The following is a 23,154-nucleotide window of genomic DNA, read 5'->3' as shown; positions in this document are numbered from 1 at the left end:
TCTCTGCAGTTGTTGACGTTCAGAACGTTCAACTTGCACTCTATCGTTACGATAGAGAAAGAATTTTCACGGTTTCACGTTGACAGTAAGAGTAACCGTGTCTAGCGTTTTGTTCATTCTTTCTTAACTTAATGGTTTTGATCCTAATAAAGGAACTTTTCATTTTGGGAAATATTTCAGTTTTTTCCTTTAACAATAATATGTTTTAACGATATATATGATTGGGCTCTTCTCTCAGGTTCTAAGTCAAGAGAGAGAGAGAGAGAGAGAGAGAGATAGAGACGGAGGGAGAAAGAGGAGGATAAACGTTTCATTCAAGCCTGCCAGGCGTACGAGTAACGTTGTTATCGTTTTTGCTCTTCTCCCTAGTCTCTTTAGGGGAAGAAAGTAAACGTTTCTAGAGTGATCTAGTGTTTAGTCTCTTTCCAGCCACTGAATTATTTATCTTTCATTAGATTTTTCTGTTACATTGTAATTCTGTTTTCGCAATTACTAACTTTTGAGAAAGGATAGAATTGCGTGTTTCAGGTACAAACCACTTAAAGTTTCGAGTTCAGTGAAATAAGTGCAAACAGAAAATCAAAGTGATAAGTGATTAGCGCAAAGTGTGTCAGTGTTGTGCGTGAGGGTACTTCTGTGCGCGCCAGTCGTCCTCCCAGTCCGGGACCTCTTGCAAGCTCCCAAGCCCAGGGGAGAAGCAATGTCGAAGGGCATAAGGGTTCAGCAGGCCTTGATCGGCGCACAGAAGTATCCTCGGTGGTTGTGGGCGTGTCTTACCGAGACCGTCACTCCCACCCGCAGACGATTGAGCCCTTATTTTGCTCGTCTGCAGAAGAAATTTAGGGGAGAAAACGCTGGTCTCAGGTCTCAAGACCTCTTAAACGTAAAGTCCAGACCTATGCCAGACGTACGAAGTTAGAGTTCAACAACCCGGATGCAGTCATTGGGTTAGCTCTGACTCTCCTCAGTCATCAGTTGAATGCACTCCGCCTAAGAGGAGTAAGGTTCTGCCGCAACAGATCTCTGCTGTTAAGGCTTTACCTCAGCAGACCTTAGTGTCTGCCGACCCCAAGTTGACTCTACTGCAGTCCATGCAGTCACAACTTTCGGTCTTGATGCGTGAGTGTCGGGCTGAGAGTGTTGCGCCTCCGCCTCCGCCTACACTCCCTCCGCCTGCGCTCGCTCCGCCTGCGCTCGCTCCGCCTGATCGCAGTACCACCTGCCAGGCGTACGATGTTGAGCCACGTTCTGAGTTTGCTGTTCCCAGTGGTGTTCAGCCTCCGCCTTCTTTAAGGCAACCTTTACAATGGGATCAGGAGGATTATACCTCTCTTCCTCCGCCTCCACTTGCTGCTCCACCAGTGATGCAACACTCGGTTGAGGTACAACAACCTCTCCCGTCCTTGAGTCAGTCTCTTCAGCTCTCGCTGCAACGAGCTCAACCCTCCACAAGGCTAGCACCACTACACCTTAGCCTTGCGCCTCAGGAGCCTCAGCTTGCGAGACATTTACCTTGTTCTGCGCAGCCTCTACCTCATCGCGCTCCGCTCACACCACAGGAACAGGAACTTGCTACTCCGCTTCCGCCAACCGCTCAGCAAGCGCAACCCTTGGGTTCAGCCACTCATGCCAGGAGTCAGCCTCCTCCACCCATGCGCCTACCTTCTGCTACTTCCTTTGATCAGCCTTTGCAGACTGAGCCTCAGGTGTTCCCTCAACAGAGTCTTGAAGAGGAAACCACAACTATTGTTGTTCCAGCTCGTTCTGACTCTGCTGTTCAGCATACCTTACCTCCATTTTCAAACCTTATGATAATGGAGGTTATTTGTATTACTTATAAAAATATATTTGTATTCCTTGCAATATATTTTTAACAATATCGCAGAATATGGCAAAAAAATATGAATCATGAGTTATGAATGTAAGGTAAATATTATGTTGATATTTAAACCCCATGCAAGCATGCATAAAGCACTCTAGCACTGGTCATGGAATTTCTGAGAAATGTTAAACGCCATGCACACGCTCTGCTTACCTTACAGCATGCTCTACATACAGCATGCTCTGCTTACAGCATGCTCTGCATACTACATGCTCTGCATACAGCATGCTCTGCATTCAGCATGCTCTGCATACAACATGCTCTACATACAGCATGCTCTGCATACAGCATGCTCTACATACAACATGCTCTGCATACAGCATGCTCTGCATTCAGCATGCTCTGCATACAACATGCTCTGCATACAGCATGCTCTGCTTTCAGCATGCTCTGCATACAACATGCTCTACATACAGCATGCTCTGCATACAGCATACTCTGCATACAACATGCTCTGCATACCTTACCGCATGCTTCTCAGTCACACATCTTTGGTTGTTGCCAACTCACTAGACTGTCAAGCAGTTTCATAACGTTGCCTTCTAGTCTGCTGCTTTTGCACCAGTGAACCCTCACTGAGAGAACTTAGCTTTTCTAGGATATGGTCCCTGTAGATGAGAAAGTTCTTTTCTCCCTCCTTCTGATATTCCCTTGAGGACTCTGTCATTTGGAGGGAGCCTTTAGCTGCATAGCCTCTTATGGACTTTTATTTAAGCATAACATGCTTCCAGGGAAGGTAATGGTTCCACTTCAGTCGCTAATCCCGTCTGTTACCACACCTGCTCCCATAGACCTTGAGCTGTGTTGCAAGACATGCAGTCCAAGCTTAGTCCTTGTTAGAGGATTTTTTGTTTACGGAGTCAATGTGTCACGGGGAAGACGTTCAACAACCAACAGAAGTGACTTGTTGTGACGCAGTGCGGCAACCTCAGCAACCCGATAAGGAGTTGTCTGTACGACCCAGACAGTCTAGACAGATTCGGGTTGTCACTGTACTTCCTCGCTTGCCCATTATTGACAGTTCACAGACTGTGCAGCAGTACCATGATCTTGTGTCCGGCTCCGTCAGACGACTGGCTTTTAAGAGCTCCCACAAGTCGTCGCTGTCTGGAGATTTTCAAATGGACTATGGATCTGACCAAGGAACTGGGCCTCCTGGTCAATTTTGAGGAGTCTCAGCTCGTTCCATCCCAGACCATTGTCTCCTTGGGTATGGATCTTCAGAGTCGAGCTTTTCGGACTTTTCCGTCGGCCCCAAGGATCTTCCAAGCCCTAGAATGCATCCAGAGCATGCTGAGAAGGAACCGATGCTCAGTCAGGTAGTGGATGAGTCTAACCGGGACACTTTCATCGCTGGCCCTGTTCATCGTGTTAGGGAGACTCCACCTCCCCCCCCTTCAGTATCATCTAGCTGCTCACTGGATAAAGGACATGACGCTAGAGACGGTCTCAGTTCCTGTTTCCGAAGAGAGGAGGTCTTCTCTCGCGTGGTGTAAGAACAGCTTTCTTCTCAAGGGAGTCTACCTTTGGCTGTTCAGAAACACGACCGCCGTCTCCTCTCGGACGCATCAGACACGGGCTGGGGTGCGACTTTGGACGGACAAGAATGCTCGGGAACATGGAATCAGGAGCAAAGGACACTTCACATCAATTGCAAGGAGTTGTTGGCGGTTATTCTGGCCTTGATAAACTTCAAGTCCCTCCAGCTTAACTAAGTGGTGGAGGTGGACTCTGACAACACCACAGCCCTGGCTTACATCTTCAAGCAGGGAGGGACTCTTTCGTGGAAGTTGTTCTAGATCGCAAGGGACCTACTCATCTGGTCTAAAGATCGAAAGCTAACTGGTAACGAGGTTCATTCAGGGCGGTATGAATGTCATGGCAGATCACCTCAGACGGAAGGGTCAGGTCATCCCCACAGAGTGGACCCTTCTCAAGAATGTTTGCAACAGACTTTGGGCCCTGTGGGGTCAGCCAACCATAGATCTGTTCACTACCTCGATAACCTAGAAACTCCTGTTGTATTGTTCTCCGATTCCAGACCCAGCAGCAGTTCACGTGGATGCTTTTCTGCTGGATTGGTTCCATCTCGACCTGTATGCATTCCCGCCGTTCAAGATTGTCAACAGGGTACTTCAGAAGTTCTCCTCTCACAAAGGGACACGGCTGACGTTGGTTGGCTCCGCTCTGGTCCGCGAGAGAATGGTTCTTAGAGGTACTGCGATGGCTGGTCGACATTCCCAGGACTCTTCCTCTAGGAGTGAACCTTCTAAGTCTACCTCACGTAAAGAAGGTACACCCAATCCTCCACGCTCTTCGTCTGACTGCCTTCAGACTTTCGAAAGACTCTCAAGAGCTAGGGGCTTTTCGAAGGAGGCAGCCAGAGCGATTGCCAAAGCAAGGAGAACATCCACTCTCAGAATCTATCAGTCTCAAGGGGAAGTCTTCCGTAGCTGGTACAAGACCAATGCAGTTTCCTCAACCAGTACCACTGTAACCCAGATTGCTGACTTCCTGTTATATCTAAGGAAAGTAAGATCCCTTTCAGCTCCTACGATCAAGGGTTACAGAAGTATGTTGGCAGCGGTTTTCCGCCACAGAGGCTTGGATCTTTCCACCAACAAAGATCTACAGGACCTCCCTAGGTCTTTTGAGACCTCAAAGGAACGTCGGTTGTCCACTCCAGGCTGGAATCTAGACGTGGTCCTAAGGTTCCTTATGTCATCAAGATTTGAACCTCTCCAATCAGCCTCTTTTTAGGACCTCACATTAAAAACTCTTTTCCTCGTGTGCTTGACAACAGCTAAAAGAGTAAGTGAGATCCACGCCTTCAGCAGGATCATTGTTTTCACATCTGAAACGGCTACATGTTCCTTGCAGCTCGGTTTTTGCTAAACGAGCTTCCTTCACGTCCTTGGCCTAAGTCGTTCGAGATCCCAAGCCTGTCCAACTTGGTGGGGAATGATCTGAAGAGAGTACTTTGCCCAGTTAGAGCTCTTAGGTACTATCTAAAAAGGTCTTAACCTTTACAAGGACAATCAGAAGCCTTATAGTGTGCTATCAAGAAACCTTCTTTTCCAAGTTCTAAGAACTCAGTTTCTTACTATTCAGGCTTCTGATTAGAGAAACACATTCTCATCTGAAGGAAGAAGACCTTGCTTTGCTGAAGGTAAGGACACATGAAGTGGGAGCTGTGGCTACTTCAGTGGCCTTCAAACAGAACCATTCTCTGCAGAGTGTTATGGATGCAACCTATTGGAGAAGCAAGTCAGTGTTCGCATCATTCTATCTCAAAGATGTCCAGTCTCTTTACGAGTACTGCTACACCCTGGGACCATTCGTAGCAACGAATGCAGTAGTAGGCGAGGGCTCAGCCACTACATTCCCATAATCCCATAACCTTTTAACCTTTCTCTTGAATACTTTTTATGGGTTGTACGGTCGGCTAAGAAGCCTTCCACATCCTTGTTGATTTGGCGGGTGGTCAATTCTTTCTTGAGAAGCGCCGAGGTTAAAGGTTGTGATGAGGTCCTTTAGTATGGGTTGCAGCCCTGTATACTTTAGCACCTTTGAGTTGATTCAGCCTCCCAAGAGGAACGCTGCGCTCAGTAAGGAAGACGATCTTATTAAAGGCAGAGTAACGGTTCAAGTCGACTTCCTTACCAGTTACTTATTATTTCATTGTTATTGTGGATAACTGATTATATGAAATACGGGATACTTAGCTATCCTTTAGTCTTGTACACTGGTTTTTCACCCACCCCCCTGGGTGTGAATCAGCTACATGATTATCGGGTAAGTTTAATATTGAAAAATGTTATTTTTATTAGTAAAATAAATTTTTGAATATACTTACCCGATAATCATGATTTAATCGACCCTCCCTTCCTCCCCGAGGAATAATTGAGGAGGTGTCAACAAGAAGTACTTGAGTACCTGGCCACAGGTGGCGCTGGTAAGTACACCCCCTTCTAGTATTGTGATAGCTGGCGTATCCCTCCATAGAATTCTGTCGGGCAACGGAGTTGACAGCTACATGATTATCGGGTAAGTATATTCAAAAATTTATTTTACTAATAAAAATAACATTTTTTCATGTCGGACTCTTTGGGGTTATAGTATCCTGCTTTTCCAACTATGGTTGTATCTTAGATAGCAATAATGATAATGATAATAATAATATGTAGTGGATAAATATTAAAAAGCAGAAAGTAATGAAGTTGAAGCTGAAGGCATCCTGTAAAGTAGAGAATCTACTGTGTACCTTGCAAGGCTCAATAATGGCATGGTATTTTCCCCTTAGATTTTATTGTGAATAGATTACAATTTTGTATTTTACTTGAATGTTTCACATTTTTAATGTAATAATCACTTTTAAATGGTTATTGAATGTTTTACTTTAAATTCTAAGTGGCTGTATTCTTTACAGAGGGGCAGTAGCTTTAGATGGTCGAATAGAGCCGGGTGATATGATTCTACAAGTGAACGACATAAATTTTGAAAACATGTCCAACGACGAAGCCGTGCGCGTGTTACGAGAGGTAGTTCAAAAACCTGGGTAAGTTTTCCCTTTTTTGATCATCGTACACGGATGGTCAGTGATAAGTTTGTATTGTTAGTGTGTTTATTGAGTAAGAAGAAATATTACATAAGATTTTTATTTTTTCTTATGAAGAAGTAAATAGATATTTTCATTTTATGAATATTAATAGAGTAATGGGAAAACATAAAACAGCATTCTATAATTTTTAGGGGTGAGTAAAAAGTTAATATACTTTTCAGGAGGGTTAATGAAAGTCATGCATATCTCATGAGAGAACATGAAAAATAAATGTGTACCTGTACAAATATTTCATGTAAACTAATGGAAACTAGTTATATTAAGGGACAAATCTGGAATTTGGGTAACCTAATTAATGAGTTACGGCTCTAGGTGTAAATGGGTGGTTTGACAAGTACTGTAGTGTTAATAACTTAGTTAATTGATTATGACATCATTGAAGATGAAATTGCAAACATTTGCTTTTACTACGTCTTTTTATTGTCAACACTTGTAATTGTTAAAAGTTATTATATTTCTAGATACTTTACTTTTTTATGATTTTAATATTTGAGTACAGGTTGAGAATCCCTAATCCTGAATTCCTCGGACTGGAAGTATTTATTTCGGAAGCAGGTCCTCTGAAAGTTATTTAACTTTTATAACATATTTGCTTTCATGGTTTAAATTGACTATTCTTTTATTCTTTACTTACAATAAACGATATCGACGTCAATGACCTTCGATGTCAGGATGCCAGCAAACTTCAAATCAATCAATCAGATCTGAAGTGCTTCAGATTTCAGATTTATTTGGCTTATGGAATATCCCTATGAATATGGGTTTACATATCTTTTATTTCATTCCGGTGGAAATTGCAAATTTTTATTGCTGTTGAACACGATTAATTTGCAAAAAAAGACAGCTGGAAAAGGTCAAACAGCAACTAGCGGTAAATTTATACCTGGCACCTCCACTTTGCTACCAGAAAACCTCGGTAATTTGTGTCGTTTGGATGTAGTTTTAATTTTTATCTGTTTATTTTATTGTAAGTTATAATTGCCAAGCCAAATAGATATTGAAAAAATAAATGAACTGATGGGGCTAAAATACTACTTTTTTAGAATTCATCTTCAAGTTACTTTCTATCATATTACATTAAAACAATTATAATATACAGCATTTCTTTTTGACTTTCATTTCTTTTCAATATAAAATCACACTAATCTGCTAGAAATAACCTATGCATTAGCAGTAATGATGAAAACAAACAAGTACGGCAATAATTACCGTGGCAACTACTCGATGCAAACCCATAAGTAGTCTTGTATATATTCATGTAGGTTGGTTCCAGTTATAAGCCACAAATGCTTAAATAACAAAATAAAGCTTGAAATTGAACTAAAGAAATGCAATTTGTGACAGAAAAGGGGAAATTCAGGTAAAGACAAAAAATATCCAAGTAACTGAGGGCTGGAGAAACATGAAGGTGAACTTTGGTACATAAGTATTAAGAATTGGATTACTAGGAATCAAAGACTGTAAAGGGGAGACTGAAAAGTTGCTGGAACATCTGGGAGCATTTGCCTACATTAGTAGGTGGCATTGGCAAAGATATCACTGATCAGTTTGGTTTTGTGTTTACATCTGGACTCATAAACAAGATGCCATGCGAAAAACATCATTGTGATTAGTTAATTTTGATCGGTCCCCACAGTCATTCCTGTAAGGAACGAGGTTCCATATTATCCATTGTCAGTGGTGGCTTTGATACTGTATCTCATAAATTAAAGATTATTTTCACCATCATAATCTTGTGTTAATCACTCATTTTATATTGATAAAAATGCAATTAAAAGGATGTCCTGTACTTGCCAGAATCATACAATCACTGCTTATGACAAAATAAATACAGTATAATTACAAATTCCATCACGTCTCCGGATTGTTTTGGTTCTTAAATGATTTTCTTTTTATGTAGCTTTTAAGTTTTATCGGCGTTTGCAGATTTGCGCACACACATACACCTCTCTATATCTCTCTCTCTCTCTCTGCAGTCAGTCATGTGAGTAACAGCTGTACTTGGTGAACCTTCCCAGCACCGTTGGTTATTTTTTAGCTTCAAAAAGTTTTGGTTCAAAGGTGTTTGGATAAAGGATTCTCAACCTGTATTATTTTAAGATTAACATGTTTTCAGTGATTTGATTGATTTAGGATTAATTTTTGGTTATTGATTGAGATTAGTTTTTGTAAGGATAGATATGTATGGTCCATATTAATATTTATTGGAGGTTAAGGATGTTTAGATGAAAAATTTTTGCACATTTATTTTTTGTGTGATAATGAAATATCTTGTTCAGGCTTTTAAACAGGCCTGGTAAATTTCTTTTGGGGTGGGTGAAAGTTAGAAACCATTATTATAGAAACATCTTCTATTGATAGTTTTGATATTAGAGCACATTAACTAACATTATATGAATGGTCTGATTTTGAATAGGTATGGTAGAAATATGAAATACAGTAGTGCTAATGTTAAATGGGCTTTCTTTCCTGTAAAATTTATGGTGATTGGGAGGTCAGCAATGAGTGATTACACATATTAATGCATTACCTAGTAATTTAGTGAAAAAAAAAAGGAACTTAAGGGTACTTTTAGAATTCCATAATTAATTTTTTATTACATTTATACCCAAGTTTAATATGTTTAACCTACTTGCTTCCCATTACTGCAGTCCTATAAAGCTGGTTGTGGCGAAGTGTTGGGACCCCAACCCCAAAGGTTACTTCACCATACCTCGCACTGAGCCAGTTCGGCCGATTGACCCCGGTGCGTGGGTAGCACACACTCAAGCATGCCGAGGAATACCAGGTTGAGTGTAGATCAAGTTTTATTGTATCTTCAGGGATACTTAACTAGACTACAACTGGTATTGCACTAGTATGTAGAGAATGCAGGGCACTAAGAGCTATTTATACTTGAAAGTCAGCAAGGGTGTGGGTTGTGGAGGCACTTGAGATTTTGTCATTTTTCAGTTAGGTAAAACTTTTCAAGTTCACCATCATGATTTGATAGGCCTTCACATACTGCAGTTCTTGCTGGAAATTTTTTGTTACCGGTCAGATTGTTATTTGTAGGGCACAGAAGAATTGTTTTGTGACGAGCATCCACATGTTAGGTTACAAATTAGGTAAAAAAGAGTACTAAATATTGCAGTCAAATTTCAATGCTTTAACATTAAGCTATAATTCTAATGTGACATACCCTACACATAACTGTCGTCTGTTTTAACTAGCACAGAGAAATGCAGCTTAATAATCAAAACTTAATTAAATAAGAAAACTGGACTTTTATCCAGATTTTAAACAGCATCTTTCTTAAAATTATTAAATCTTTTTTTCATGCCTTCAAGAGTGTTGGCACAATTTATTTTTTATTATTGCAGAAATTGCAATTTAAATTAGTGTGGGATCCAGTTTAAATTTTTTTCTTTAAAGGACTTTGTAGTCTAGTGTAAATTTTCCATTGTCAGTGATAGTTCTAATTTGGTTGTCGAGAATGACTGACTTTTAAACTTATTTTCATAATGCTTATAGCAGATTTGGTATTTTTTTGTAATAGTAGTATCAGGTAATTAGACTGGCTGGTTGATAATTAAAAACCTAAGATAAAATGTTGGAGATGAGATTTCGGTTGTTGTATTGTATATAGGGTAAAATTCATATCTGAATGCTTAATGAGGTAGGTAATCTATTGGTCTTCATATAGTTATTTTGTCAATTTATTATGCAGTACAATCGATTTTCAGAAAACTTTTTACGTTGAGTCATTATAAGTATTGATGTTGATATTGCTTCTTCTCTGGAAGTTTTGTTTTATCAACATTTACCCCTAAAACTGAAAAAAACTAAATTTCTTTCCTCTCAATAGACTTCTGCCTCTAGAAAAGTAACGAGACAGTCTTGCAGTTAATGGAAAAAGAAGCAAAGTTAGGACGTGTTACAGAACCTTAGTCTTTTCAGTCCGTGTCGTATCAGTATGACACAGCCCCATTCTCTAGATTGTTAGGTATTTTTAATGCCTTTAAGGAACGCGACTCATGGCCTATGGTTTGAATATTGGAAATTCTGGTTATTGAATTTTTGGCTATTTGAGGTAAGGGGTTTGTCCATTAGTTGGTAAATAAGCATGAAACATGATGATTACATTGTCCTTATGATCCACAATGTTGGGGAAAAGTACCGCTAAAAGCACATACTTATACTTGCTAAAGTCTATTTATTCTGTCTACAAACAAAATCTTTGATGCCCATTTTTGGAAAATATGAAATTTCAGAGGTTTTTATATTTTTTATTATTGATAGAATTTTGTCCTTCAAACATTGAAAAATAAGGAGATTTATTGCCTATAATTTGGGGAGACACTTTTTTTAATATTGAAAAACTTCCATTTGAAAAATAGTCACAATTGATAGTGTCTCCTCTACATTGATAAAGTAATACAAAAATACAATTAAGTATCAAAATTTCCTCTTTAAATTTTTTTTTTTAATAAAAATATCTTTCAAGGGATTTAAATGAAAGAAATTGGTAAAAGAAAAAAAAAGTAGGTAGACTTTGAAGGACAGTAACCCCAAAATAACATTGTTTTAATAGTTCCAAGTCTCGTTTGGAACTAGTATACACCAACTCCCCTGGTGTTATAAAAAGTAAGGTTGCTTCTTCAGTTGGAACATCTGATCATGCCTTGATTTCACTAATAATACAGACTGAGAAACTGGTCCCTAATGTGTTGTACTCATGTAGAATATATATAAAATCTCAAGCAGACTGGAATGGAATTGTAAATGAGCTTTTGTAATTGATTTGGTCACAATTGTATAAAAGTATTGAGCCTGTTGCGCACTTGAATGAGAATCTGGTCAACACAATTGATAGCCGTATCCCATCTCATGTGGTAAAATACAGAGTGATAGACTAACCCTGGTTCATTGATTATTGTAGACTCTAATTTAGAGAAACAGGACCTCTATCATCTTTGGAAGGGTAACAGATCTGAATTGACTTGGAAAACCACACTCGGCTAAGAACTGTTGCTCAAGAGTTTATGCTTCAACAGAAAAGAAGTACAATTTGACCATAAAAGAAACTCTTTCTGGTTCAACCCAGGAACACAATTTACAAAAATTCTAGTTTTAGTTACATGGTTTTGGGTTATATAAGTAGGTCATTGTAGATAAGATATCATTAGGAAAAACAATCTGGAATCACATCTGGAAAGATTTTTTATTTTTTTCAAAACAATAACTGACCTCTCACAAAACTTTACTGGTGACTCACCTCAGTCAGATTGTGGAAGTCGATAGAAATAAATGGAATTTTAGTCATAGAATTTTTTATACTCGACTGATGTTCACATATATGCCCACCCTCCAGCTCACAGACTTACGGCTTCAGGAGGGCAACGGATAATTTTAGCTTTGAGACTGAAAAGTCAAAAGTTTTGTGGCACTTAGGTGGTTTGCTTCTGTCTCATTAGTTTAATAGAGGCATTCCAGAGAAGTGATGTTAATATCAAGCAATTATAGAAATGGAAAATCTTATTAAAATTCTATTTACCACCTTCGTTTAAAAAGCAGTATCTGTTACTAGCAAGTTTTGGAAACTAGTTTATAACAAATCATTTCTAGGATTTCATAGGCTTACCTAATTTGTGATTTTGTCCTGTAAGAAGCTCTTCACTATCTGCAAATCTAAAATCAACCACTTTAGCTTTTATTTATTTTACACTGCATTTTTTTTGCTTGCTCTTACAGTGATACATTCCCAGTCTCCTTTTATCAAGTTATAATTTTTTTTATGGTGCTACGTGTTCATTTTGTTTGATGTTCATCCAATTTTATCAGTTTACTACAAAAGGAAGTTGGCAACATTACTGCCTCATAGCTCAGCAGTATTTTAAAACAGGTGATAGGAAATACTGCCTCATATTCTCAGCAGTATTTTAAAACAGCAGGTAGGAAATACTGCCTCATATTCTCAGCAGTATTTTAAAACAGGTGATAGGAAATACTGCCTCATATTCTCAGCAGTATTTTAAAACAGGTGATAGGAAATACTGCCTCATATTCTCAGCAGTATTTTAAAACAGCAGGTAGGAAATACTGCCTCATATTCTCAGCAGTATTTTAAAACAGGTGATAGGAAATACTGCCTCATATTCTCAGCAGTATTTTAAAACAGGTGATAGGAAATACTGCCTCATATTCTCAGCAGTATTTTAAAACAGGTGATAGGAAATACTGCCTCATATTCTCAGCAGTATTTTAAAACAGGTGAAAGGAAATTAGTGCCTCATATGTTTAGCAGTATTTTAAGACAGCAGGTAGGAATTACTGCCTCATATGTTCAGCAGTGTTTTAAGACAGCATATAGAAATGTGAGTAATAGTAGGCACTCATGTCTTGTAATGATTTGATAAAGTGTATTAGGTGGACTCAAATCACCTGTTGAAATACCATGGAAAAAATTCAATGCAATATTTTTTCTATTTCAAGGGAACACAACAGTTACCCATCATTAAGTTTTTTTTCATTTTTCTTGCTGAGAATGTATTTAAATGATTGAAAATGAGTAAGCTTTCGTTAAGAATATGTTTATACAAATTACTTATCTGCCATCCATGGTTGATGACAATTTGTTAGTCTTCCAAATCTGTTGGGGAGAGATTTTCTCTAAATGTTAACCGCATTTGTGCTTATATACTCTTAAGTTCCACACTGTTGAGGGAACCAGATCTTCTCTGTAGCATCTCTTCAATCCCCATCTACCTTACTTCCTTTTTTTTATTGTTTTTCTTTTGGTATTTGCTTCTACAGCTTGTAACTTCATATCTTAATGAAATATTTCTCACTGAAGACCTTATTATTTTGTTGGCAATATGAGAGTAGAGATATTTTAATTTGGTATTGCGGAATTATTACATGAACTAATACATCATGAAGTTGAGTATGTGATGTTGTAATAGAAAGGGGTATTTAAATCGATACTCTTACACGAAGCACAAAGAGAAATGTGGATCATAATTACCCAGAAATAATTCCTTTGAACAATTTAAGCAGAAGAAAACTTCTTTAAACACACCCAAGAACCTATAGATAAACAATATGGAGATAGGAAATGTTGACAGACTTGAAATATAAAGGACCTTTGGCTTTGCAAGTCGTCAGTGGTTGCTGTTAACTGCTAGATTTTCTCATTACTTTACTTGAGGTATATTGTAATTCTATTGAAATGAATGATAATGTAGCATTTTTTTAGTTTTATGGGTAAATATCGATAAAACTGAGCTTTCAGACAGAAGCGATATGAGTGAGTATAGAAATATTATTTTATGATGATTTCATTTTTTAAAAAATACATCTACCCAATTGAAAATTGTGACATCTGTAGAAGTTTGAGTATCGGAAGCAAACTAAAGAAAAGAATGGGGGCAAAGAACCATGGACATAACAGAAAACCATTTATCGGTGTAAAGTAGAATGTTTGAAACCCAAACATATTGAAGGGGTGAGGTACTACATTCTGAATAATATATGAAATTTACTTTACCAGAGAATGTAATGAAAATGGCAGAAGCAGCGAAATGCAAAATCAAAAATAATATAAAGGAACAAAGAGGAAATGAGGAACATTATACAGTATAAGTGATGGTACTAAATCATAAATCTGTATCAATGATGTGCAAACTTTTCAGACCAAGGTCTGCATTAGTAGGCCATGAAACGTCAAAGGTCGTAACTTTTAAAATGTTGCTGTACGCTTTTAAGATAATATACCATATATACAGAATGGTTGATGAAAATAAACATTCATAACCCAGCACAAGAAATTTCATGGGGGAAAATTTCTTAGTTTATTATTTGTTCAATTTTACAATCTATTTCGTAGCCCTATTCTTCTATTGTTCAGTGGTACTGTTGCAACCAAAGTCCGTGTATTTACGTTTGGTGGTGACGCAACACAGCTATTGTCTTCTGACTCCGTAAAAACACTGCCCTATTCTTAGAACTATTAATAAATACTTGAATTTCCATTCTTCATTAAATACATAGCACATTTCCTCATTTTTTAATTTTCTAGGAGACATTTGTTGTTGGGTTCAAGTGATGTAGTGCACATTGAAAGTGAATGAGAACTATGTAGCATGGCTATCAATAACAACTGTGCAAGCGTAATATCATACGCATTTGCAGAAAGTATTTAATCGTTGGGAAATGGGCTTTAGTTTTCCATGACACTGAAAAAGTTACATACATATACCAAAGGCACTTCCCCCAATTTTGGGGGGTAGCCGACATCAACAATGAAACAAAACAAAAAAGGGGACCTCTACTCTCTACGTTCCTCCAGCCTAACCAGGGACTCAGCCGAGTTCAGCTGGTACTGCTAGGGTGCCACAGCCCAACCTCCCACTGAAAAAGTTAGCCTCGGTTAAAGCACAAACATGTTGACATATAGAAAAATTATTGATTTTTTATCCGGTTTGCTGCAACCTTTGCGGCTGCACAGACCCCTGCAGTCTGCCCATCCCTGATATAGACTTGTAGAAGGCAGTCACAGGTATTGGGAAGAATTTTAGATCACTGTTGACTTCCTCTATTCTTGTAGGGGAGTAAACTACAAGGGAATGCAAAGAAAACTTTGTGACTCATTCACAATATTCAATGATCATTTCTGGTATGCAGTTAAGATAAGGTACTTGAGAATTTGGTCTAAGAAAATGTCTAAAAAAAGCCTCTTGAATTCAATTTTCCTTGGTCTTTAGATTCCTGTAGGGTGGAAGACTCATTATGACTTTTAATAGAGGGTCACAGAGTTTGCTCCTCCTCACTTTAGCTTCAAGAGACCTTTTAGCCTTGCAATATTAAATCAAATAGCTGTATCCCAGGGCCAAATAGACTAACTATTAAGGGTTTATTAAAGTAGAGATTCACTCTAGTATTAGCTATACTAGACATATAGTACAGTATCTTAGGTTTGGTTAGGTATTATTTATTCAAATATGTTCAAAATTTCTTGTAAATGCTTTCCTGTTGAACAGGTTGAATTGAATTTTTATTCATAGTTTATATTAAGTAAGACTTATCTATTTAACACTTTTACTTATCTTAAATATAATGTACAATTTTTTTGTTAGTTAAAGATTATTCATTCCTTCTGTTTTCTTTCTGCACTAGGGTACTTTCCATGTTGAAGCCTTTGAGCTTGTGCCATTTTGCTTTTCCAATTAGGATTGTAGCTTGGCTATCATTAATGGCAGTGGAAATCTTTTTTTAAGAATGATTTTGATTACAAAGAAAGTCAACTTTGAAAATCAGTAACCCCCACCTGCCCATAAAAGGTTTCACTACCCACTGCTCCACTCTTGTCTTTTACCTTTACAGTTCACGGGATATAAGCTCCATTCATGGAAAGAGACTTTTAGCTTTTATATTTCTTGAGCATTTGGTATGTGGGCATTTAGTTATTGATATTGTAAATTTTGGTGGTTGTGACACAAGAAATATTCATTCTACTACCCTAATGGCCCAGATGGTTTATTTTTCTTTCTTTGTGAGATTGATTACAGCACCTTTACCTTGTCAACCCATTCACATAAATCGGGGAACCAAATTGGCTTTTCTGATTATAAGTCCATGAAATTTTCATATCCCCCTCCATTTCTTGAAGACCTGAAGTTAATTTTTTTTGGAATGAGGCTCTTTTAAATTTCCGTTCAAGTTGACAGCTTAAATGAGATATCTTCATTTTACAATAGGAAAGTCGTGGCTTTTTACATCAATGTATAGGTTAGCGTAATGTTTGTTATTTTGAGTATTTTCTAGGGAACTTTTTGTTGAATGTAAGGTGATGGTATTTATATCTTTACATGATGTTTCTCTGCTTTCACAAGCACAAGCTATGCTTAAAAGCTTGATATAACACAAGATTTGCCTGTGGATTACACTAGCTGCACTTTCTTCAGTTCGTAATAGAGCTGAGCTTATATTTGCCGTGAGGCCTTGTTAAGGTTATTGTACATGTATTTATATATGTCAGAATCATCAGATTATTTTTCCATCTTAATAAAGTTGAAATGCTTAAATTCATACCCTATAAAAAAATGTGAGGATAAGGAAGTCGCTGGAAGCTAAGTACTCGTCAAAAGTTGATGAAATGGTCATGATGTTCAAGAACCAGTATTTTGAAAGTAACTGATAAGATTAGCATGAATATCTTTACTGGATTAATAATTGTAATGCTGAAAGAATGTAAACTTTTTCATTGATTTACAAGAATTACATCATTGTAAGGTTTTCATAGATTTGAGAATTTTAAAACTGAAATAAGTCTTAACAGATTTAGGTTACGGATTTAGGTGAGCTATTAAAAGATATGTATAATAATGATACTATTGAACTAGTTTAAAATTGTCAAATCAGCATCAAGAATGGAAACATTCTTTTTTCACAGTCCAATATTCAGAATAACTTAGTAGAGTTAAAGGTTTCAGGTTTCAAGTTTTCATGTGAACTCTCCGATCACAAAATTATTTTTTTAAGAGAAGTGATCTATATCAGGCCATTAGAAATTCATGTATGGTAGTTCAGTAAAGCCTTTATAAAGAAGTCAGTGATAGGTAATTCATTTAGTGTAATTAAAATAGCAAATTTATTACCTATTAGCCAAAATTCTACATTGTACATTACCATTTAAAGTTTTTGTGAAACTTGCATTAAGGAAATTCTTTTTGTTGAACATTAACAAACATCAGCTCTGACACTTTTTTTCTTTTGACTTATGGTTTATTGTTAACTATCCTTGTATTATGTTCTCGCATATGCTGAATAATTGTAGTTAAAGGTTCACAAGGTCGTTAAATAAATAAATAGAATATTGACTAGATGAGTAGCATCCTGTGCAGTGCTTCAGTTTAAGATTATACTTTTAAGACTTGGACATCAGTTTTCTTTATACATTCAATACTTTTATGATAGAAACAGAAGACAGTTTAGTTTTCTTTTCAGTTGTGATCAAGATTTAGAGGAAAAATAATTTCAAGTAGGGATGGTTATTTGATGCTGGAAAGATTCTTTATACTGTATTATTTATAAAAGGTCCACTTGATCATAGTGAAGCCCTAAATTTCGTAAAGTGAATTTGTTTAGTGGATGTTGATGCGAGTACATTCTTGGAAAAACAAACTTAGCATCTGACTTCCAGATTTTATATTATATTACATTATGGTCAAGCCATAACATTTACTTAGTTTACATGGGGAGAGATACCTGGAAATGGTAAAAATATGCAAGTATTTACTCCTCCCCCCTAATATCACTTTTAGATTCCCTATTTTACAAACTGTATATGTTGGTATTCTGGGTAGACTGACTGGTCCCACAATGACACAAAGAAACCTTCAAATACCCAAATCATTACTTGAAGGAATTATCAGGTGTCGACACATATAATTAATTTTACAAATGTTAATCGACTACATTTCCTTGAATAAGTCTTCTCGTTACCAAATGTTATGCAAAGAGACTTGATTCATTTGGTTGCTGAATGGCTTCTCTGATCTCGGCATTAGGCTATTTAGCCCAAATTAAAAAATTCTATCCAATTCAAAGAGTATTTATAAAGTTATTTGGATAAATTTCATTTTAAAGGTGGTTGAAAATAGAAATAAAATATTTTATAAGTTTAGCTGCAGTTTTATGTTCAGAATAGTATCAATCATCTCTCTTATTCAGGATAGTATGGGACTTTTGCTGTAATATTTAATTTTAGCAACATGATAGTGTGAGACTTATGTAATATTCAAGCATAGTAACAGGATAGTGTGGGGATTGTTCTGTAATATTTCAAGCTTAGACTATTGGACAGTATGGTTAAAACAGATAGACCTTGAGCATCTAGTGTGATGAAGGAAATTATTTCATACAAGAAGAGTTTAAGATTATAATAAATAGTCTGATATATTTTCATAACTTTTGCAAAGGTATCTTTTTCTGTTTGGGTAGAAATTAAAGATCAAAAATAATTGTTGTTTTGTTGAATTAATGGTAAAATTATTATTAATAGTGTGGTACTCTAATCATGTATTTATTGAAGAAAGCTTTAATCATCAAGTATTTGCTTTATTTTCTAACATTATGACTAACATGGTACTTTGCTCGGTAGTGTTTTGAAGTGTGAACTAATGAGTTGTAGTGTCATCCCTGACAGGCGAATTTCCTGGTCGCCCGCCATCGGTCAGCACACTAACGTCGACTAGCTCCTCCATCACTTCCAGCATACCGGAGTCTGAGAGTAAGAGATTATTTTGATTTTTTTGCCATAATATATGGTATGGTTTTTTTTTTTTTTTTTAAATAAGTAATTCTTTTTCCCATAAAATTTTACCAGGTATACATTCACTTTTAGTAGCATTTTTTTTTTTTTTTTTTTTTCATTTTAGCGAAACAACTTTTCCCTTTTAATCTTGACCTTTTATAGATTGAATGAGTATATTACTCGATTTTCAACTGAAATTATGAATAACTATGCCATCCTTGTTAATTGGTACTTACAGTAGTTTGTGTTCATTTAAAATTCATTACATTTCCTGCTAGTGTAGAGGAAATATTTCTTTTGCAAATTTAAGTAAATTAGTTGAAATCTCAAGTGTTAGTAGATGGATGAAATTATATTTAGTCTTGTCCTATAAATATGTCTTTTTTTTTTTACCAAAGTTACATTTTTTTCATTTATGATAATGCAAGGTTCATTCTTATTTAAGCTCAACATTTTGAGTTAAATGACACATTTCACTGGAAGGACCAATGTGCCAATATACATAATTTTTAATCTGTTGAAAGGTTTGATGATTTTACAGTAACTGTATTTTTATGATGTCAGTTAAAGTACTGTACAGTCTACTAAAGTTGGTTATGCCTAAGAATTTTAATAGTTGAAGGCATAGAAATTTTGCGTTCATGAATCATATACGAGTTACTTAGGGTTTATGAATCAGGAATAGCATTTTATAATAGTTTTGTTTGAAATAGTTAGAATTTTTGCTTTTAATTTTTCTTTGGATTTCCAATTTTTGGATCAAGTTCAGATACTAGAAAATCTTTTCAAAATTTTTGGAGTTGAAGAGTTTCCATTGTCGTAGATTTTATATCCCTCTTGACAGGAATTACAATTCTATCATGCGTACAGCCAGACTACAGTAACAAACTTCATGACTTTTTTAAGATTTAAAGTTTTTTTTTTTTTATTGCAGTACTAAAAGAAGAAACCATAATGTGTAAAATTATCAAATGTAAGCTATCTGGCTATATGGACATATATACATTGATTATTTACTTGAGTAGCTTTATCAGCAAATCCCACCGTTACTTGAACGTTGAGTTATGTAAATGGGCAGTACTAAAATCCCTCTCCTTTAATAGCTGAAGTCACTTCCATTTGAAAGCTATATGTAGGTTTTAGGTAAATATTCTACTTAAAATGCTTATCACGGTCAAACCTCTGAAGAACGTCATGGTGTAGCTGTGATTAATTTCACGCTACGGCAAGTACTGTAGCAGCAGCATTTACCCTTGTAAGCTAGCCCTAACCTGATGCAGAGGTGTGATCTTACCTTGATGTCTCAAAACTAGTAGTTGATCATTGATTTATCGATTTTTTTTTTTATGTAGTAAAGGGAATTTTTTTTTTTAGTTTAAAATCATCTGGTACACCATTCGTAAGGAAAGTTGTTTTTATATTTATTTTGCTCTTATTTCTAATTTATAAACTAACTATCACTTGGATATATCTAGACAGTTTTTTAGGCTTGATTTTGGTTTTGGGTGGGAGTTTGGTTTGAATCTTTTGTCTCTGGACTTCCATGTTTTTTTAGCTTTTTGCATTACATAGTGTAGAGAAGTGGAAGAAACTACTACTAGAGCATATGGTTTCTTTAAAAAGACAATTGTTTTTTATGCGATTATTAAAAATTAATCTATTGCTTAAGTCATTATTGTATTATAGTTTATTTGAAGCAATTAGGAGAGGCTATTAGTAGTTTTTTAAGCGATAAAAATTTTAGTTTGTTTTTTTAATTAAAGTATAATTCTGTTAATTTTTCATTCCATAAAGATGATTGGGATGTAACTACAATCCAGTATCTTTGGTTGTGCTGGGAACATTCCTGTTGTGTTTATATAAACACAAGCTATGTATATGTACTCAGATGGAAGAGATAGGTTTTATCCTAAATAATAATTTACAATATTAGCTTTTTTCTTTCTGTGTCCTCTAAAACTTACACCAGTAGCCTAACTTTCCCCATCAATCAGGGCCTTAGTTTTAATGTGACCCTTAGTAATTAATGACAAGGTACAGTAATCTAATTGTGTGTGTATTTTTACCTTCGGTTAGTCTTTGATGCTGCAGCGGTTGTAAGCAACCATTTTTGAGCTATGTGACCCTCCAAACCTTTTACCCAATGTTAAGCCTGATATCTCATTCCTTGTCATGGCGAGTGCCTTGCGTGTGGTTTCTTGTAAGCGGCCGCGCTTTGGGTCTCCATGTGGAAGTTGTTAATCTCTTAATTCCTTTTTTATATAAACATAATGTTTGGAAATGCTGTATTGAGAGATTCCTCAAAGAAAGTGAAAGTCATCATTGGGTAATTCAAATTCTGGTTCAGTAGTGTTTTCATTTTTGTTGACTACAATTTTGCTGTAATTTTTTAATGATGAGAGAAACCAAAATTATGTAATTTGCTTGAGTATCCTTGTTATTTAATTCATGGTTCTTCTTTTATCTATATTTGAAAAGTATGAAAAAATGCATTCTCAGTTTTATGGTAAGTGAAATTTTACCTTTACTATGTTGGCAACTGTGAATGGGGATAGCTGGCCTTAAGTATTCATGAGCCACTTAGTTGCATTCGTTGGTGGCGATAGCATGGCTAGTAACTTCTATGTTTATCTTTTAGGACCGTACGAGGAGATGAAGCTCACTGTTAATACGCCCATGGACACCATAGTAAGGGCCATGGCAGCGCCTGACTCTGGTTTAGAAATTCGTGATCGTATGTGGTTGAAAATCACCATACCCAATGCCTTCATTGGTAAGTTCGTTTTATTGGTCTTAGTACTTTTTGTAAATTTATTACTACTTTGATTTCTTTGGAAAACATGAATTCATGTCATTAATTATAATTACTCATCAGTAGAATATTGTTACTTTTTTCTGTGAAACTCCCTTGCGATTCATAATGCTTCTTTCAAGCTTCGTTTCAACACACTTACCCTAAAAATAAAAATTGTCCATTTTTCATTCTTTCAATAAGCTTAACCATCTAGTACAGTATTGAGACAGTCTGGCATTTAATGGTAATAACCTCGACTTGGCTATGTCAGGGGCTGTTTGTCTTTTCACTTCTCTCGTCACCCTCATGTTAGATGATTAACATTTTATACCCCTCCAGATTGTAGTGTTTAGTATGGTTTAGGTTTGTAGTGATAATAAGGGATGTCTTTATATGGATTTCTTAGTAATTCCTGTGAGAGTTGTTAATTAGTAGGTATTTCTAGACTATTGTGATCCTCATTCTATGTGACTTGTGCTGGGGCAATATTTTGATATAGATATTTGTTAAGAGTGGGATTTGCTTTCTGTTCCTGTTATGAAGAGTTACGTTCAGAGGGTAGCTGACTAAACGTAAAAGGAAATTAACGTTTAGTCCAGAGGAAAATCCAGGGGAGACTGAGCTTGGTGGTTACAGTGGAGATGATAGTGAGGATTCCTCTCTAGCTATTAATAAGCTTCAAAAGTTTATTTATTGCATCACTTGTTAAATTCTAAGGAGACCAGTGTGTCTTGGGCAAAGGCAAGAGAGTCCTAACCTGCCCTGTTTCGTACCCTAGGCTAAACTTCTCTCAAGTCAGATAGGGTTCTTATGTGCACCACAGCGCTGTTGGAGTCAATCACCTCCATACAGTCTAGTCTCTCACTCTCAAGTTACTGGAGGCTCTTCTGTTCCATTACCCTTTTATTTCCTTGATTCAGTCTGCTTTTTACTACCACCTGATTTTGCGTTAGAAAAGTGATCTAGTAGCCGAGATCATAATTTCCTTTTGCTTACTGAAGTAGGAGCTCATGATCAACTACTTTATACCTGTATAAAGGACTGAAAATCCTTTTTTTTTTTTTGTCATAATAAGAGCTGAACGGTTGCATGATTTTTTGGGTTACTGTGAATATCAATCTAATTTAGGCTCAGCCACTGGCATATCTCCAGATCTCCCTACCAGTGTTACTGTAGGTGCAAGTACCTCAACTATTGAAAGAGTTCCTGGCTTAGTGTAGGCGCAAAGGTTACTGTAAAAAGTACACATGGGGGAAATTTTACTGAAGTTACCATTTTAGGTAATTCAGGTCAGGAAGACAAAAAGAGGGATAATACATTAGGGGGGAAAAGTCTGACTGGTGAGATATCTATTTTTCCAGTTAAGGAAACTTATTCCTGTAAGGTATAACAGGTTATTCGATCTAGGTACAATTTGCATAAAGTGATGCAGAATCAACTTCAACTACCACTGATTAGTTGTGACAATCCTTGCCACTTATCTCATGTTGTGTCCTGTCACAATTCTTTAATACATACGAATATTATTATTTACTTTCACTGTTCTTGGGTGCTGCAAAAGA

The 23,154-nt window shown here is 36.5% G+C and overlaps 1 protein-coding gene across 2 annotated transcripts in view; it reads left to right on the top strand.

Moving 5' to 3' along the window:
* Positions 1 to 23,154, top strand: part of dsh (Segment polarity protein dishevelled) — a 77,023-nt gene that overhangs the window by 35,469 nt on the left and 18,400 nt on the right. Inside the window, exons 8-11 of one of the 2 annotated variants that reach the window (XM_068361881.1) lie at positions 6,312 to 6,440; positions 9,155 to 9,291; positions 18,676 to 18,774; positions 21,437 to 21,571. In XM_068361881.1, coding sequence (XP_068217982.1) covers positions 6,312 to 6,440; positions 9,155 to 9,291; positions 18,676 to 18,774; positions 21,437 to 21,571 — 500 coding nt within the window. The remainder of the gene's footprint in view (positions 1 to 6,311; positions 6,441 to 9,154; positions 9,292 to 18,675; positions 18,775 to 21,436; positions 21,572 to 23,154) is intronic. The other variant, XM_068361882.1, reaches the window with a different exon arrangement.

Source organism: Palaemon carinicauda, chromosome 38, assembly GCF_036898095.1.
Source record: "Palaemon carinicauda isolate YSFRI2023 chromosome 38, ASM3689809v2, whole genome shotgun sequence".
Taxonomy (NCBI): Eukaryota; Metazoa; Arthropoda; class Malacostraca; order Decapoda; family Palaemonidae; genus Palaemon; species Palaemon carinicauda.
The sequence above is the reverse complement of the archived record's forward strand: the minus strand, read 5'-3'. Positions and strand labels throughout refer to the sequence as shown.